The 17,211-nt window shown below is 41.1% G+C and overlaps 2 protein-coding genes across 3 annotated transcripts; one reads left to right on the forward strand and one right to left on the reverse strand.

Moving 5' to 3' along the window:
• Window positions 1-839: 839 nt before the first annotated feature.
• On the reverse strand, window positions 840-2,537 carry LOC120293606. The gene is made up of 5 exons (XM_039313302.1): window positions 2,484-2,537; window positions 2,130-2,306; window positions 1,918-2,001; window positions 1,238-1,318; window positions 840-1,130 (listed from the first exon to the last, which is right to left on the reverse strand). The coding sequence occupies exons 1-5, from the start codon at window positions 2,535-2,537 to the stop codon at window positions 840-842; spliced, it is 687 nt and encodes a 228-aa protein (XP_039169236.1).
• A 9,438-nt stretch (window positions 2,538-11,975) lies between these two features.
• LOC104444125 (putative ankyrin repeat protein RF_0381) lies at window positions 11,976-16,058 on the forward strand. Of its 2 annotated transcripts, none has more exons than XM_010057733.3 (4): window positions 11,976-12,809; window positions 13,503-13,778; window positions 13,859-13,996; window positions 14,330-16,058. In XM_010057733.3, exons 1-4 carry the CDS (start codon window positions 12,510-12,512, stop codon window positions 15,908-15,910), a joined length of 2,295 nt encoding a protein of 764 aa, XP_010056035.2. In that variant the 5' UTR covers window positions 11,976-12,509; the 3' UTR covers window positions 15,911-16,058. The 2 variants fall into 2 exon arrangements, with proteins under 2 accessions (XP_010056035.2, XP_039167726.1); XM_039311792.1 differs by having other exon boundaries at window positions 12,677-12,809; window positions 13,507-13,778.
• The last annotated feature ends 1,153 nt before the right edge of the window (window positions 16,059-17,211 follow it).

The raw sequence follows: 17,211 nt of genomic DNA on the forward strand, positions 1-17,211 counted from the left end.
AACGAAGCCATGTCCCGAGGGAACTGAGCGACTGCAATTGCAGCAACTTGGAGCAACTTCCTCTGAAAATAGAAGGCTGGGACATTTTTTACATCGAATATGGTTTCATAAGTATATCAGTGTTTTGAAGATCCGTTGGAACATGCCTAATGGTATTCGTGAGTATATCAACGTTCTGAATCTTCCGATGGGTAAAATAGGTGAAAGTACTTGTAAAGGAAGTGATCTTTATATGGAAATGAAAGAATATGAAGTAAAAAATGAATCTAAGATGGCTCTAGTTTATGGTTACACCATAAACCATGTTCCAACAGAGCGTTTCTTGAGATCTAACTGCAAGAGGAACAAGGACCGAAGAATTTGGAAACAGAACAGAGAGAGGTAAGGCGACCTGAGTTTGTGCTTGCCAACTTAAGGTAACTGTAAAGTAATCACATTTTGTTATTTAATACTGATGGTATATTACAGCAACACGATCTCTTTTGCCTCATGTGAATCTATCTAATGGATCAAAAAAGAGTCGGCAAAATACGATAGATCCTCTATCCCTTAAAAGGAAGCACGCCAGTTGGGCGGTTTCCTCCCTTAACTATAAACTGCACAAATACCAGCATCCTTGAGTCGAGTACAAGGAATTAAGAGCTGCTTCGATCACTATCTCCTTCCCGCGTTTCCAAACCTTCTAGCTACTCCGAATACAACGGCCTTGGTGAAAAGGCCCCGGTCGAGACTGCAGGCAAGAGCGATAGCCCCTCCCACTAACAGGAGCCTCGGCACCAAGGGTTTCCTCGGCTCATCATGGGCTTCAGTCTCCGATGGATCTTCTTTACCAGAACTCTCTAGAGACTTGAGGTAGTCGGGCTGACTTTAGTATTGATCTGTGCCAGGAAAGCACAAACGTGACCGGGCCTCAAGGCTCGTTCCTTCTGATACTTGCGTAGACCAGGATCGATCTTCTTCACAGCTCCCCACATGCCTTGGCGTACTCCAAGCTTCGCAATTTCCCAAGGTATGCCCATATCCTCGTGATGAAACAGCAACACTTCACAGGCAGTTAGCTGGCCATCGCCTCTTCTAGATTCAACTGTAAAAAATGCCCCAAAGCACACAACTTCCATCAATCGCAAGCTCTAAACTAATGCCCAGATGCATTGTGAAAGAAATTTGAATATAAAGCACACGGTAGAAGCCAAGCAAAACAACCAAGCAGTATGTTCAGGAAATAATCCAACAGTACCTGCACGGATGCACCAACTTGAGTAGTATAGGTCCACACGTCTTGGTTTATTTTGCCTAGGAACAGAGGAGCAAGGCACTCCTGAAAAATGCAGAAGAATTAATTGTTGACAAGGAAACCAGATGTACCAAGACAAATCAAAGGGGATGACGATTCAATTTATTCCATAGAACAAAAAAGGCAAAAACGGTGCTGACATTTTTACAAAAATGGTTGATCTAGTGTGGACAATTTCCAGTTTTGTTAGCAGTTTAACTAGAGCTCACATTCTCAGAATCCACGTGAAATTTGACTCTTCTAGGGAAAAAAAGAAGAAAGAAAATTACTAGGCAGCTTAGCTAAGGAGTTTGTCAAGTTTCTGCCCTCCAAAGGGATCGCCCAATCCACCCTAACCAATTTACTATTGCCTAAATATATTGCATTAGTCATGCAAGTCGTAAAGGATCTGATAAAAGCTAAGCAACACTCTGCTAAATGCTCATGCATGATGTCAGTCCTTTTCCTCGTTGAAGGACTTGCCTACTATCAAATTTCTCATTTTAAATCCAAAACCAAGAGGGTTGTATTCACAAGAAAACAACGCAATATGATCCAAAAGTTATGTTGGCAATGAATTGTTGTCTGCGCTTACAAGAAACGAATATGATGAAAATGATTGGGCAAAAAGACAGTTCTCATACCTTTGTAACACAATAGTACGATCGTCCTGATTCCCAAATCCGTCGGCCTATGATATATTCTCTGTCACTACAGAAGAATGGAAACTGCGCCAAAACACGAAACAGAGAGGAACGAATTAGCAGATGCTACTAAAATCTGCACAGCCTAAGACACAAGCCAAAACAGGGGAAAATGAAAGTGAAAGCAAACGTAAATTTCTTTCGGTCCTCACCTTACGGACCCATTGCACCACCATGGTTCCAGTAGTAGGGCACTCCTCCAAAATCGAAGCTTTAACAAGCATATCGTCCCACTTCAACCGGGACTCATCATCCCAGAAGAAGTCCCTCACCATTTCAGGTGTCGCGTCCTCAAAAACAGTCCTACTCCGGTATTGGGGAGGCCCAGTCTGAAACAGAAACCATCAAAACACGAACACTCTCAACCGTCTAATTCGAATGCTAATTCAACCAAAAGATTTCACCTATATATCTGGTAATACTCAACGAGGTGCATTGAGAGTTTGTAATTTTGTAACTAGATCAGATTTCAATTTTTGGCAGTTCAAGAAAAGCGAGGATTATACCTCAGGATCTCTTCGCCAAGCTTGATAGCTCATGGTGGGCACCGACTTCTCCATCATCTGAATCCAAGCAGGCCCTCCATCTTTGACCTCCACGAGTCGGCACAGATGCTCCAAATCATCACCGTTGACAAGGCCCGATTTCTCTCTCTCGCCCCGTGACGAACTGCCAAATGCAAAAGATTGTGCAGCGCAAATCCATTAGAATCTTGAAATGAACAAACACCATTAACCAAATTGCCAGCACCTAAATTCATTGCCCGATGAACGCAAGAAAGTCCCAACACGAACCTGGAGTCAGAAATGGCGGTTGGAGGGTCAGCGAAAGTCGGCGCTTCGGATATGTCCTCCGCAGATCGAGAAACCCACCCGGGTCTCGACCATCCGACTAGAACTCCAAGAATCACCGAAATCCCCACACAACCACCAGCACCAAGGCCTCACCCAAGAACGCCCCGCTCGTGGCTCCTCTCAGAATCTCCAGAACAACAGCCATAACAGACCCCACCCCAAGAAAGTGGAAAAGAAACGAGGCCAAGAAGAAGGAAAGGACCCCGGAGAACAGAAACAGAACTATTCGATTTGGGCAAAGAGAGAAAGTGCGTCGAGAAGAATTTTCGAGAGCAACCCACGACAGAACTCAGCGAGAAGAACGCCCCCGCAAGAAAAAATCGAACTTGGTGTTGCAGAAGCAGCACAAGAGCGGAGGAGGAGGGAGGGACGAAGTATTTCAATCCTCCAAGAAACGATAAAAGGATAAGGATTCTGCGGTCCAGTTTCGTTTCGGCGGCTGCTGCTGCTGCTGCTGCTTCGCAAGTTTCCTTTACTTTTTTCTCGCTCACAGGTTCCCCCCGTCGCTTGCTTCGCCTATACCAGTTCCAACATCTGGCAAGCTGTGTGCACATATTTATATCACTTATCGCCAACCGAGAAGAAGAAAAAAAAAAAAATCGAATTGACAGCATAATTTGGAAAAGCGTGCAGCGCACATAAAAAAAAAAATGGGGCTTTCACGAGGGAGCAGAGAAGTTTCTGCCCAACACTACCGGACTGTCTGCGTGCGCTTGGGTCGGTGGGAACGCGGGGGAAGGCGCCCGGGGTCCGTCCGCCCGAGAGGCCCAGTCGTACTTTCACGATTCAACGAAAGCTGAAGGCGCCAAAGCAAGATCTGGTCGTGGTGGTGGTGGTGGTGGGGGAGGCGTTGTGATGTCGCGCCACTCTGTCCTATCATTTAAGAATTGATATCAACCGAAGACGACGCGGTCTCTCGTTTATCACGTTCGTTTGACTCGTGGAATTTGGACATTGTGGCCGGTTCTCGTGATTGTCGTTCCGTTTTAACCTTTTGTTCGGCAGCCGGGAAATGGAGGGGGAGGTGAAATTTTTTTAGCACTAGGGTTATTTGAAAAAGCCGTGTGCTTTATGCAGTTTTAATCAATGAAGTAGAGACGTCTGGATATCTTGTCGAGCCTTTTAAAGCTAAGAAAGAAATTTTGTCTAGTGAATATATCCGAAAAGATCAAAGTACGTATACTGATTGAATTTATACTAGAAATTGCTTGCTTTCTTTCTCTTCCCTTCCCAACCCCTTGGCCCGTCACAAATCCAATTGTGTCATCGCCAACGCCCCCGCCGTTGCCATTGGCCATCGTTGTGGTGGGTAGGGGCCCTGCTCTTTTGGTTCCTTGGGGAAGCAAATGAGATTGAAGATCAAGCCTTAGATATGAGATCAATCATGTTGGATATTACTCGATTCGACTTGATGAATTTAGAGAGATTATGTGAGATAGAGAGAGGTCAAGGTTTGCTAATAGGTTTGGGCATGGGTGGCAAAGCATGCGGTAGCTTGTGTTAGCGTCGGCAACGACGACTAAGTAGCCAGGAGGTGGGTAACACTTAACTGGGAATTTGAATTCCTAATGACCCCTTTGTAAATTCACATTCCATTAAATTAATTTCTTCTTATTTTATAAGAAAAAGTCAAGATTTTCACAAATAAATCAAATCGTTCATTTCAAAATTATAAAATTTTGTTGGCCTTTTTATTGTGTACATGCTCTTCTACTGATATTCACAAAAAAAAAATGAAAAAGAAAGAGAGATTAAGCGAGAAGCAAAAGGTTACATGATGAGAAAGGAAAAACGAAGAAATTAGCCTCCAAGTATTTCTTACTTCCTAGTATGAAAACATATTTGCGTACCCATCATTCTGCCTTACAAAAAGATTAGATGATGAGAAAGGAAAACGATGAAATTAGCCTCCAAGTATTTCTTACTTCTTAGTATGGAAACATAATTGTGTACCCGTCATTCTGCCTTACAAAAATGTTAGATGATGGGAAAGGAAAAACGATGAAATTAGCCTCCAAATATTTCTTACTTCCTAATATGGAAACATATTTGTGGACCCGTGATTCTGCCTTACAATGAAAGAAACGTGCCCAGCAAGTCCGGCAACAATAATGCCACGTGGTAAGTTATGACAAAGCACTCGAGACGTGTTTTCCCCGCTAAAATCATATGTTACCTCTTCATCTCGTGGGGCAGATTCACATGCAAAATTGCCATTGCATCAGTGCATGTGGAGATGAGGAAGAGGACAAGAGTTGGATGATTTTGCGAAATTGGAGTAGAAATGATTACAATATGGCACGGTTCGCGTCCTAAGTTCGACCTAACTTGCTCCTATAGGTCCAAATTAAATTTGAAGTTATCTTGATAAGTGTAAGTTTCAAATTATCTCTGGATTTCGATAATATATTTGGCTATGCAATCATATGAACGTTGCAATTTTAACCATTTGAAAACGATTGTCACATGTTGCTTAATCAAAATATTCTCGAATATAGACTTTTCTTCATTCAAATACTTAAAGATATTCCAATTCCCATATGAACTCGAAAGAAAAGGGACTGACTCGACTAATGACTCGTTAGAAACCCGATGATGTGTTTGGGCCAGCAAATGTTGTTGCGAACCTCGTGCTAATCTCAATCTCAACAAGTTGTTGCAGCTATTTAATTAGCTTATTGTTGGATTTCAAAATCTGAGGAAAAGTATAGGATGTGGGGGAGTAAAGTTAAAGATAGTTCTTTTGGTATTCTCGAGATTAACACGAGGATTTACAATGCAAAATAATTGGATTAATTAAGACCGCGAGGACTCTCGCTATCGCAAGGTCTTTCGCATTGGGTGTACAAGCTTAGTTCAAAAGTTTGACCTAGGACACGCTTGGCCAGACTCCTCTCCCGGGTCAAAACTGCCACCAACAGCGTTGAAAGGAGAAAATTGAAATTCACATTACAAAATTCTTCCAAAGAAAAAGAAAAAGAAAGAGAAAAAGAAAAGGCTAGGCGGACACTTTTGACATTCTGTCGTGGACTACACAGGCAGACACTAGCTTAGATTAACCCTAAAATTTGGACAAAAATTCATCGTGCACCCCTCATTATCTTAGTTCTGAAATGCTACTATAACTATTTATCCAGCGATAATCAAGATTAAAATCCTAACGTGATATTTATCTTCACCACCAAAGAGCTCCATTATTCACGGTCATTCCTTTAATTCTGGATTGAAAGGGATTATGAAAGTGACATTGCGAGATTTCTTACCCTTGAGTGGATCTCTTGTTTGTTTCTTCTCCTTAAGTGCTTTAATGATTTTCTTAGGTCCAAAATCCCGGCTTAGATTAATCCTAAAATTCCGACGAAAATTCATTAGTAGAGGCTATAGAATAAATTTGGCTACCTATATCGACTTTCGGAAAAGCATGAAATCTCATGTTTGATTTCAATTTGGTCCCTTGGAAGTTGAGAAAAATATATAAGTTACTTCTATTCGAATTCACAAACGCGTTTTCGATTGAATTGGAAGTTTTCCTCTACTTGAACACGAATTTACCTGCAACAAGTACACGACCAAAAAATAAATATTGACTTCGCCTAAGTCATTCTAATAAAAGCCCTTTTGACCGAGAATGAAGATTGAATATTTCCGAAGGGTGACCGTGGACATCCGACGTCCAGGGTTGCTTAAATCATAATGTTAAGCGCGGTGCCAATTAGCAAAACTTAGCACTAAGAAAAAACTCAGTACAAGCAATATGGAATTTCTTGGAATTTAGAAAAAAATTGGGTTGCCTGTATCGACTTTCAAAATGCATGAAATCTCATGTTTAATTTCAATTTGATCCCTTGGAGGTCGGGAAAAATTTATAAGGTACTTCTATTCAAATTCACAAATGATTGACATGTTTTCGATTGAATTGAAAATTTCCGTTTGCTTGAACACGAATTCATGTGCAATAAGTACACTACCATAAATTAAATATTGACTTCAACTAAGTCATCCTAATAAAAGCCCTTTTGACCAAATGAAGATTGAATTTGTCCAAAGGGGTGACCGTGACCGTGGACATCTCACATTTGGGGTTGCTTGAATCATAATGTTGTGCGCAATGCTGATTAGCAAAGCTTAGCACTAAGAATACACTCGGCACAAGTGATATGGAATTTCTTATAATTTTGAGAACAATTTTAAAGGAGGAAGGAGGGAAGATCAATTGGGATTCACCAAGAGTATGCATGATAAAATTTTTGGAACATAAATTGATTTCTGGTCAGAAATTGATTTACGGCCAAAAATTGATTTCTTAAATTCTATTTCAGAAATTGAGAAGTTTAAAATTTTAGTTTCTGATTTATTATTCAAATCTATTTTCTAGAATATAAATCTATTTCAAAAATAGAAAAATCAAATTGCGTTACCAAACGGTTTACATTCCAAACACATTCAGGAGAATGAGAAATATAAAAATAAAGAAGTGAAAATTTTATTATGCGTGCCCTAATCATTGTAGAAATCATGATTATGCACTGGATTAAGGTTATATAAACATACCGAGTCCTCTTCTTTTTTCCTCCTCTCTCCTTTATGCGTTTTATGTAATTGATCACAAGAAGTCACTTTGTCAAAAGTCTAGCCCACCATTCACTCGTTCACGTCTTCTTTGCTCTCGTCCGGGTTTAAATAAAAAGAGATTTTCTTGATAAGTGTTCTAGGTGTTTGTCAAACATCTAATTTAAGAAATTTTATATTTTTTGATACACCAACCATTCTTGTGTGATGTGATGTGTAATCACTATTTTGGAAAGCACAACCCTAAAAAGTAAGGGCCTTTTTGTTTGGATTTAAACAAAAGTTAAAAGCACTTTCCGTTTCTTTCGGCAAAATTTAGGTATCGTGTAAAATTTATACATGAAGTGTTATGAAAGTTTTGGATCAATTTAAGGAAAAGGTAAAGTGTGTAGGGGCCCAGATTTGGATTAAGCATAAATCAAAAGGTAAATTGCAGAAGTCCATTCATGCAAACCTTACAGATTTTTTTTTTTTTTATCGTCCCTACTTTCTATTCCTACTCTACACTCATTCTCAGATTTTTGCCCCCGCTCTTTGCAGGGCGTGGGAGTTGAAACCCACTCGAAACTTACATGTCCCCATCTCATCCCCCCGAGAAGGTGGGGATTTGAACCCTTCACCTCCCCTTTCCATGTTAGAATGGTGGCCATTGGGGCGAATCCCAATGGTTAACCTTGCAGACTTTGATGCATAGGGGGACTTCATTTAAATTCGTCTATTTTCATAGATGAAAGGTTGCACTTGAATATTTTTTTGCCATCATTTTTTGATTTTGCATAGTTGTTTACTTGGAAATGTAACTTCCTTAAAGACAAAACAGCATCATTTGACCTTGAAAAAAAAATTGAATATTTTAGAAATACTAAAATTAAGAAATACAAATATGAAAAAAAAAATCGAGAGAGGAAGATAGCAAGTAAGTAATGAGGAGGGTACACGTGGGGGGCAGCATCGACTCTCCCCTTCATTAACAAGGGCCAACAATCCTTGCTAGGGTAGTGGCAAGAGCGATTGGCCCTCATCGATGACCTATTGAGGGTCGGTCGGCCTCACCATAACCCTGGCGAGGTTAGCAGACCCTTGCCTGCGAATAGTTTGCAACTCTCGTGCCCCTCGAAAATAGATCGACATCCTTATGTCTCATTTTACGTTCTTTTAATATAAAGTTTGGTTTTTATTTTTAATTTTTAAAAGGTGCTTCCATTGAAGCCACAATATGCCACGTGTTTACTAAAGAAAGGGAAAGTGATAAAAAGAAGTAGAAGATGCCACTTGCAGTTTTTTTGTCTTCTTAATAATGTGGCAAACAAAATTACTCAAGTGTTGACTGGGAGCAGCTTCTAGGATCGTACTCCACGAAAAAACTGTTTCAAAACTCAAGTGGTGAAGCGATACCAAACCCACCTTATTACATAATGTATTTTAATTAAAAGTACGTTAGTAACCAGTAAGGAAACTATACAGTTTTTTTTTTTTTTTTTTGCACGGAAAACTATACAGTTTTTAAGGTACCGTCTTTTTGGTTTCACGCAGCATATTGAAAATCCAGACATTTATCTATTCGTAATGGTTGTTAGCAAAACCCGCACTCACCTCTACTGAGAAAAAGATTGTAAACTCGTGGTTCAAATTAAATAAAGAAAAGCGTAGCAAGTGTCATAACAACAAAAGTCACCAAGGCCAAACAGATAAATCAACATATATATATATACAATTTCGTGATTTGGTTTGGTTCCAAAAAATCAAATTGTACTAATAACATATAATAAGGTTCAATTTTTGAACTGTACACGAATTGTGCATCTACATGAGAAGAAGTTGTTTTGACTTGATTCAACCCATTTCATACGGGCTGGGTTCTCTAAAAAGAATATCTTGAATGATCGCTCAAGGTGATAGTTATTAGCAGGTTTTCTTGCTCATAATACGATTCGAAGGTCTCGCTTATAAGACATGAGGCATGGTTTAAATAGTTAGGATGTTCAAAGTTAGTGATGATTGACCTGAGCAACTCTTTACAAGGCTCAAATAGGCTCTTGTCGAGGCAAAATCCAACAATGGGTGGGACTCCCTACAACAATACTTTGTATTCCCTCCTATCTAAAAAGAAAAAAGATAGGATGGGATTTGGAGAGTCCGTTGGCTGTGAAGGTAGGCACTAGGAGTGAGTAGTTCAAAGTTCTATATAAGTTCTATTTGGAAATTGGAACTTACACATTGAAAGAGGTTCCTTATTTTTTGGAACCTAGAATTTACCTTGCATATCATAGAATCTGAAATCTATATTGTCATAAGTTCTAAAATCGATTCAAAGGTTTACCTAGATTTCATCTATATTATTAATTGAACGATTTCAGTGAATTAAAATCTTTAAGGTACAATTTACTGACCATATATCTCCAGAAACTCTCTACTATAATGAGGGGACTTATGCTTAGAACCAGGGAAAGAAGTCAAGTATGTCTTTTCATAGTGGGCAAACTTCTTGCTCAAGCTCTTCAGGAATAGCCTTTTAACAGCATATTATTTAGAGATTCAGTTTGGAGCATAGAGTTACCAAAATGATAACATCTCCAACTAACCGAGTTGCATTATTTATAAGATTCTACTAGGCTAGAGAAAAAAGAGGTGTTTAGAGAGATATTGAAAATTCTCACAAACAGGCGCTTTACTTTAAGGGACTTTACCCAACGCATTACATCATCTTTGCCTTTACAATTAACACTTTAATAGTGTTTTTCTCACAATAAATCTTCACAATTGTCACAAAACACATCATCTCCTGAAAATTCTCAAGAACTCTCGCATTTATCACGTTGTTGAAGACTTTATGATCTCTTTTGAGTATTTTTTGATACTCTTTAAATCTCCAATCAATCCTTTTATTTGTAGTGGTAGATCTCCATCCAAATTAGAAATCACGCCTAATCCTAATCACCTCTTAATTAGAATTTTTTTTGATTTATTGAATTTCTCTAATTTAGGCAATCACCAGAATTATATCATGATATTCTTCCTAAATAAGACTAATTCTTATCTAGATTTATTCCTTTTCAGCATCCTACCATAATAAGACTCATTTCCTATTATGTAATATTGATAAGTAATATTCAAGTTATTCTAAATTGACTCCTGAATATGATGGGTTACTCCCAAAAAAAATATAATAGCCCTCCGCACTTGGGTGAGGCGGAGCGCGGCTTCAGAATTCGCTCAAGTCTTTCAACCTAGTCTTTCAATCGACTGCTGGCACTATACCTCGGTTGAAAGACTCGAGCGGAACAAAGAAGTGAGAGATGGTTTCAATAGTTGGGATGCTCGAAGTTAGTGACGGCAGTAACCAAACAAGAAACGTCGAAGAAAGGAATGGCTTTTTCCTAGATCTGCGCTGCGCTGTAGAACTACTGTTGACCGTTCCCAGCAGCTCCATCCAGTTACATCCGAAATGACCGTCTTTTCTGTTCCTCTACAGCGTCACTCATTACAGCCGCCTCGTTTGACTTTTCGTCCCTCCCTCGTTCTAATCCCTCGACATCCTCAACCCACCTTCCTTTTCGCGTCCATAAAATTCAAACTCTCAATTTATATATATTTATCAGCGCAATATTCATTCATTCAAGGATCTCATTGACAGCATTTGAATTTCTCCTTTAAAAATGACTCGTGATTCGTACTCAACAGCTTTTCTTTTCATTTTCAGTACATCGATCACGCATGATGCAAGAAAATCATCACTTTGAAGTCAACCGTTTTTTGCATCTGCATATATATAGTAAGTGCGCGAGGCCTGTTATTGAAATCCTGTATTCATAATCTATGTGGCACGGACACTTTCCGAAAGCTTTCGTGTCGCTCCAAGCCTTCATGTTGTGTCCGACACTCCGACACGTGTCCAACACGCTCCGACACATCCCGACACGCTCTGACACGCGGTTAACGAGTGTCGAAAAATCCAACACGCGGTAAACTCTCTCCGATATGCGAGTCCAGAATTTCGATACGCGATTCCGACACGCACGGGGTTAATTTTAAAAATTTCTAATACTTGTGGGGTCAAAAGAAGTAATAAAAATGCTATAAATATACACGCACGGGGTCATTTTTTTTTTTTTTTTTCAGTTGTTTTTTCAGAATTGTTTTAGTTTTTTAAAAATCTTTTACTATGAAAGAAGTAATAAAAAAATGCTATATATGATAAATAAATAAATTTAAAAACATCTTTTCAGCATTTTTCTTTAAACAATGTTTTTTCCTCTAAGTTTTATGTATTATCGTAACAAATTAAAATAATGAATGATATTATTTAATATTTTTCATGTAAATTAATTCTAGGTTATTATTATTATTTATATATATATAAATATATTTAATATATAACGTATTGGAACGTGTCGAAATTTTCTATTTTCGAAGTGACGTGTCGGCGTGTCGTGTAGGTGTGCGGTGTCGCGTGTCAGTCTTTACATAGTTCATAACTTGCTGGTTGTCTCTTTTTCTTCTTCGTTTTTTTATTGCTTTTTTTTGCTGGGTGCCACTCGCTGTTCAAAATACGCCCTGCTGATTCTCGACCGTTCTCGTGCTGCTCCCCAGAGGCCCCGCCATGCAAAGAGACGAGACTGAACAGGATGATAGCGCGCCGATTAGGACATGCGAACTGAAAATGGAAGCAATCATGCAATTCATTCATACACGCGGATTCTGATGATGCGAAAAGCCGTGTCATGTCGAGTCAAGAAATACCCTTTTTTTTTTGTTTTGCTTCGCAGAGCTTCAATTTTACTCTGGCATTCGAACGTCAGAGGAAGCTCCCAAGGAGCTAGCAATGAATCTTACTCATTTATTTATCCTCTTGTATGCTTCCCTCGTCGGAATATTTAATGCTGTCATAATTGTGGCGACCATATAATAATGCAGGGGAGACCCGATACGTTGCCAGCTTAAATGTGCGCGAGCAAGCACGACTCTTTCTGTGACTACCCTCTTGACCCCTTCGATCGTTCCCCTGATCCTGATCCAGATTCGACCGTAAAGATGTGATCTTTCCTTCTTTCTCCGAGGTGGGTTTCTCGCGCCGGAGTCGGTGGTGCTTCGACGAGAGAGAGATCGGAAATGGGGAGGCGCGGATTCGTCAGCGGGCGAGATAGGGACGGGCTCGCATTGGTTTCGGAGAGGCTGATAGAGGCGGCGCTGAATGGCGATGCTGGGACGGTGAGCGAGTGCTTGGAGAGCGAGGCTGTGGACGTGAATTACATAGGGACGGTGAGGCTGAGGGTGAGGTGCACCGAGAGCTTGCTGAGGGAAGAGGAGGCGGATGAGGTTGAGATCGAGGTCAGGGACTTCGTGACCGATGTCACGCCCCTGTTTGCGGCTGCGCACTCTGGTCATCTGGACATCGCGAGGAAGCTCCTGGTAAGATTTCGCGACTCGTTCTTGCCTTGCTCTGTTTCTCTGTCTTAGTTTTCCTGTTAGTGGGGTACGTGCTTGTGGTTCTATTGAGATTTTTTTCCTTCCTGGCGTTCGTCATAATGTTCCTCAATTTCAAAGTGATAGCCATGGATACGGGAAGTAGCTATCACGAACCGAACCGTAGAGATGTTCTTGCCTTTCGCTGACTTTGAAGGTGAACATCTGATTAAGGATGAAGTTGGACAAAGTGAGGTCCCCACTCGAAGATTATGCAGCTTTCGTTTTCGTTTGCCAATTCGGGCTTTCGAGGATTTTTCTTTTTGACCTTATTTTCCTTGCTAATATCCAATGAGAGAGAATTTAAGCTAGCAAAGCTTTCGTTTTCATTTGCTGATTCGGGTTTTCGATGAATTAATACTAGCTTGCTTCATTGAAAGGGAAAATCCGTTATGGATGTCTCTCTAAGAAACATTTGGATACTGAACGTCTACTGAGTGTTCTATAGGTGGAGATGCTGGTCGGTTTTCGATTTGGCAGAATTTTCTGATCACTAAAGATAGAGAAATGAAAATTTGGTGAAGTGATGAGCAAAGCATCTTCATTATTGCTTTGTGACTGCCTCGTTTCGCAGGGAGAGAATTTGTGTCATGTAGAGATTCTTCTTGAGCCGTTTTGTAATCCATCTTTTTGTTGTAGTCAGCTGGAGCAGATGTTAATGTGGAACTTTTTCGAGGCTATGCAACCACTGCCGCCGCTCGAGAAGGCCATTGTGCCATCCTTGACATGCTCGTCAAGGCAGGGGCATCTAAATTGGCATGTGAACGTGCGTTGATGGAAGCTTGCCTATCTGGTCAGGCCGAAGCTGCTGAGCTGCTAATATGCTCCGAGATGATTGGACCTGATGTGGCTCAACATGCGATTGTATCTGCAAGCTGCAAAGGCTTTGTTGATGTTGTTTCAAAATTAGTCAAGGTATGCATTAATCTACTCTTACTAGTCATTTGGCTTCTCTATGACATGTTACTGACGAATTGATGATCTTGCTCCTACAGAGTGGGGTCGACATTGATTGCACCGATAGGGTTCTCTTGCGCTCCCTGAAGCCTTCATTGCATGCTAACGTAGACTGTTCGCCATTAGTGGCTGCAATTGTTAGCCGGCAAGTGGCTATGGTTCAATATCTGTTAGAGGTAACGTTGTACTTAATTCGCAGTACGTTTCTCATTGGTGGTTTCTCTAGACACGGTGGTAATACATGTTGCCTTGGCTGAACTGGAGTACGCAGTCACTGTTGGTCTTCATTTGCGTGGACTTATCTTTTGTTGCTCGTCATTGCTTACGTGTGCTTAATTAAAAAATGTAAGCCACCAATCACACATGGAGCATGCTCCTTCCCATGTTTAGTAGCATCTTCATCACCCCATTTGGCTTATTTTTCGAGTTTAAAGGTCTTAATTTTGCATTTCTGTGCTGATGAGAAAGCTTCGTCTTCTAACGGCTAATCATATGTTTGCAACTTTTAGGCAGATGCAAAAACCGGTCGATACGTTAGGCTCAGTGCTTGGTCTTGGGACATCTTCTCTGGTGAGGAACTGAGAGTCGGTGCATGCTTGGGGGAGCCCTACAACGAAGCATGGTGTGCAGTTGAGTACTATGAAGCAACCGGCCAAATCCTACGGCTCCTGCTTCATCACGATAACTTGTTCCTCACAAGCCAACTACAAGGAAGAACCCTTCTTTCCTATGCCATCCTCTGCCAAAACCAAGAGGCGGTTTCCTTGCTTCTTGAGGCGGGAGCTGATGCTGAGTTCCCAATAAAGACCGAGAAGGGACACGAATCTCGTCCGATTCACTTGGCTGCTAGAGTTGGTTGTCCTTCCATTTTAAAACAATTGGTTGAGCATGGATGCGATGTTGACTCAAGGACTGAATCTGGGAACACAGCATTGATGATTGCTGCCCTATTTGATCAACCGGAATGCTTCGTTGAACTAATTACTGCCGGTGCTGATCTGGGTCTAGTCAATAATACCGGAGAAAGCGCTGTATCTTTGGCAAAGAGAAGTGCTTTTGCTTCCTCTTTGTCCAATATTTTCGGGCAAGCAATCACTGCTCGAGAAAAAATCTATTCCAGCAGCCTGGAGGTCTTCTCCCCGCTCCATTTTGCCTCGGGATATGGAAATGTGGAAATTCTGCAGAAAATCCTTCGAAGTTCAATGGACAGTATAGATAAGCACGACAATTCAGGTTTGACACCAATCCTGGCTGCTGCAAAAGTCGGCCACACTGAGGTATTTTGCCACCTCATTGAGTCGGGTGCTGACATCAGTGTCAAGAGCCGGGATGGACAGATGGTCGCATCAATCCTTCAACATCACACCTATGCCAGTTTGAGGATTCGGTTTGAAGAGATATTGCTTGATGCAGTCTTGTCACAAACTCTGAAAGGCTACTCAGAGTTCCGAGCCCTTCACTTTGCTGCACGTACTGGAAACTTGCCTGCGGTAGGCCAGCTCTTGAAGATGGGTTATCCTGTGAACTCTTTGGAAGAGAGCGGGCATTCACCTTTAATGCTCGCGGCAAAGGAAGGGAATGCCGAAGCTTGCAAGCTGTTACTACTACACGGGGCTGACTGTGGAATCCTGAACCATAGAGGTGAGACAGCCCTCCATCTTGCTAGGAAAAACAGTAAAAGCAAGGCAGCAGAGGAAGTGATTTTGGACCATTTGGCTCAATCTCACGTGCTTCTGGGCGAGGAGCTACTCAAGCATACTAGAGAAGGAAGGGGCTCACCACATTTAAAGGGTGTTAGGATGCTGAAAACGGGTCTGTTAACGTGGGGGACGTCTAGCAAGAGAAATGTGGCGTGTAAGGAGGCCATGGCAGGGCCTAGTGGGAGCTTCCTGAAGAACCGGAGGAAGAAGATGGCTGACGAGAACGGTACGCTTTTTAGGGTGGTGACTGAGACTGGGAGAGAGATTCACTTTGAGGCAAGGTCTTCTACAAATATGGCACTGTGGGTACGGGGTGTCAATCTTGTGTCAAAGGAGGCATCTTCTGGTGACTGGCCATCGAATTCATCTGCCAAGTATGCAATAAGATAGAAACGGGGGATCAGGACAGCAATGAGGCAGCGTGTTGGTCTTCCAGTATGTAAAATTTGCACTAATTACTGTACAATGCCGAGCTGTTTCTGAAGCTGCTATAGAAAAATCTTGGTCGATTGCGTGATATTGCAAAACTGGTTGAGAAGTCAGTGTTCAGTTTCTAACAATATTTCTGGATCAAAGTTAGGGGGCGTATAGTAACCATTCTGTTTCGGGAACAATTTCGATTAGAAATGATTTTTTTTTATTCTATTTCTGGGAACAATTTCAAAATATTTTAAGGCGTTTGGTAACCGTTTAAAATTTATATTTTCGAAATAAAATTGGGTTTGGCACCATATTAAAACTTTATACTCCAAATTATTTTCTTTAAAATTTTTAATAATTTTATCATTTTTTCTTTTCTTCTTTTCTTTCCCTTCTTCTTCTCCTTCAACCTTCGGTTGGTCGCTAACCTAGTGATGATCGGCAACCGACGGATGAGGGCCGGCAACCTTGCCAAAGCATTGTTGGCCCTTGGTGAGGCCACGCCTTGTTGGCCGAGCCTCGTCGGCACCGGGCGAGGCTTGCCGGTGATGGGCGAGCCTCCAATGAGCTAGCAGGACCTTGGCCTAGCTTGGCGAGCCTCCGGCGAGGTCGCCGGATCTTGTTCAACTAGTCATCGGCAACCGGCAATAGTGGGCAGAGGGCAGCGGCAGTGGTGGTGGTGGCGGTGGAAGAAGAAGAGAGAAGGAAGAAGAACTAGAAGAAAAGAAGAGAGATGAGAAAAAATGGGTTGGCTTGATTGGAATTGTTCTCGAGAGCAAAAAAATCAATTTTTTTTTTACTTTCCAATTTTAGTCAAAATCTATTCTCGCAAACAAATTTATTTTCTAGAATAAAAAATTTCCCAAATGGATTTCTATTCCAAATCTACTATCGGCAATTTACACTGTTTATATTGAAGTTTTTGGTTTGGAGGTCTGGGCCCCCTGTAAACCCTCCGTGGATCTTCCCCCAGTGCATCATTAGGAGATTCTAGATGAATTACTCGCTTCTTGTGGCTAAACCTTGTGGTTAAGCATGATGTTTTATGTAGGTTTCTTTCTACCTGCTATCTTTTTTGGAGGAGTATGCTTCTCATATCTGTTTCTGTGAACCAAAAATAATTTTATTATGCTTTTGGAATGTATGTTGAAGAATATAAGCAGCTCTCATCAAAAACAGTCATGAAATCTCGATATTCCGGATCACTGTCTGAACCCTGCCAGGGGAATTGATATCTTGAAGAACAGAGACTAATAAAGCCTCATACATAT

Source organism: Eucalyptus grandis, chromosome 5 (genome assembly GCF_016545825.1).
Source record: "Eucalyptus grandis isolate ANBG69807.140 chromosome 5, ASM1654582v1, whole genome shotgun sequence".
Lineage (NCBI taxonomy): Eukaryota > Viridiplantae > Streptophyta > Magnoliopsida > Myrtales > Myrtaceae > Eucalyptus > Eucalyptus grandis.

Excerpts from the sequence above, each read along its gene's own strand:
- LOC120293606 (XM_039313302.1), bottom strand. The coding sequence starts at position 2,537 with ATGGAGAAGTCGGTGCCCACCATGAGCTATCAAGCTTGGCGAAGAGAT. Across the intron at positions 2,002-2,129 it reads TGGTGCAATGGGTCCGTAAG|TTTCCATTCTTCTGTAGTGA; the intron begins GTGAGGACCGAA and ends GTTTTGGCGCAG. Across the intron at positions 1,319-1,917 it reads CGTACTATTGTGTTACAAAG|GAGTGCCTTGCTCCTCTGTT; the intron begins GTATGAGAACTG and ends TGCATTTTTCAG.
- LOC104444125 (XM_010057733.3), top strand. The coding sequence starts at position 12,510 with ATGGGGAGGCGCGGATTCGTCAGCGGGCGAGATAGGGACGGGCTCGCA. Across the intron at positions 12,810-13,502 it reads ACATCGCGAGGAAGCTCCTG|TCAGCTGGAGCAGATGTTAA; the intron begins GTAAGATTTCGC and ends TTTTTGTTGTAG. Across the intron at positions 13,997-14,329 it reads TGGTTCAATATCTGTTAGAG|GCAGATGCAAAAACCGGTCG; the intron begins GTAACGTTGTAC and ends TGCAACTTTTAG.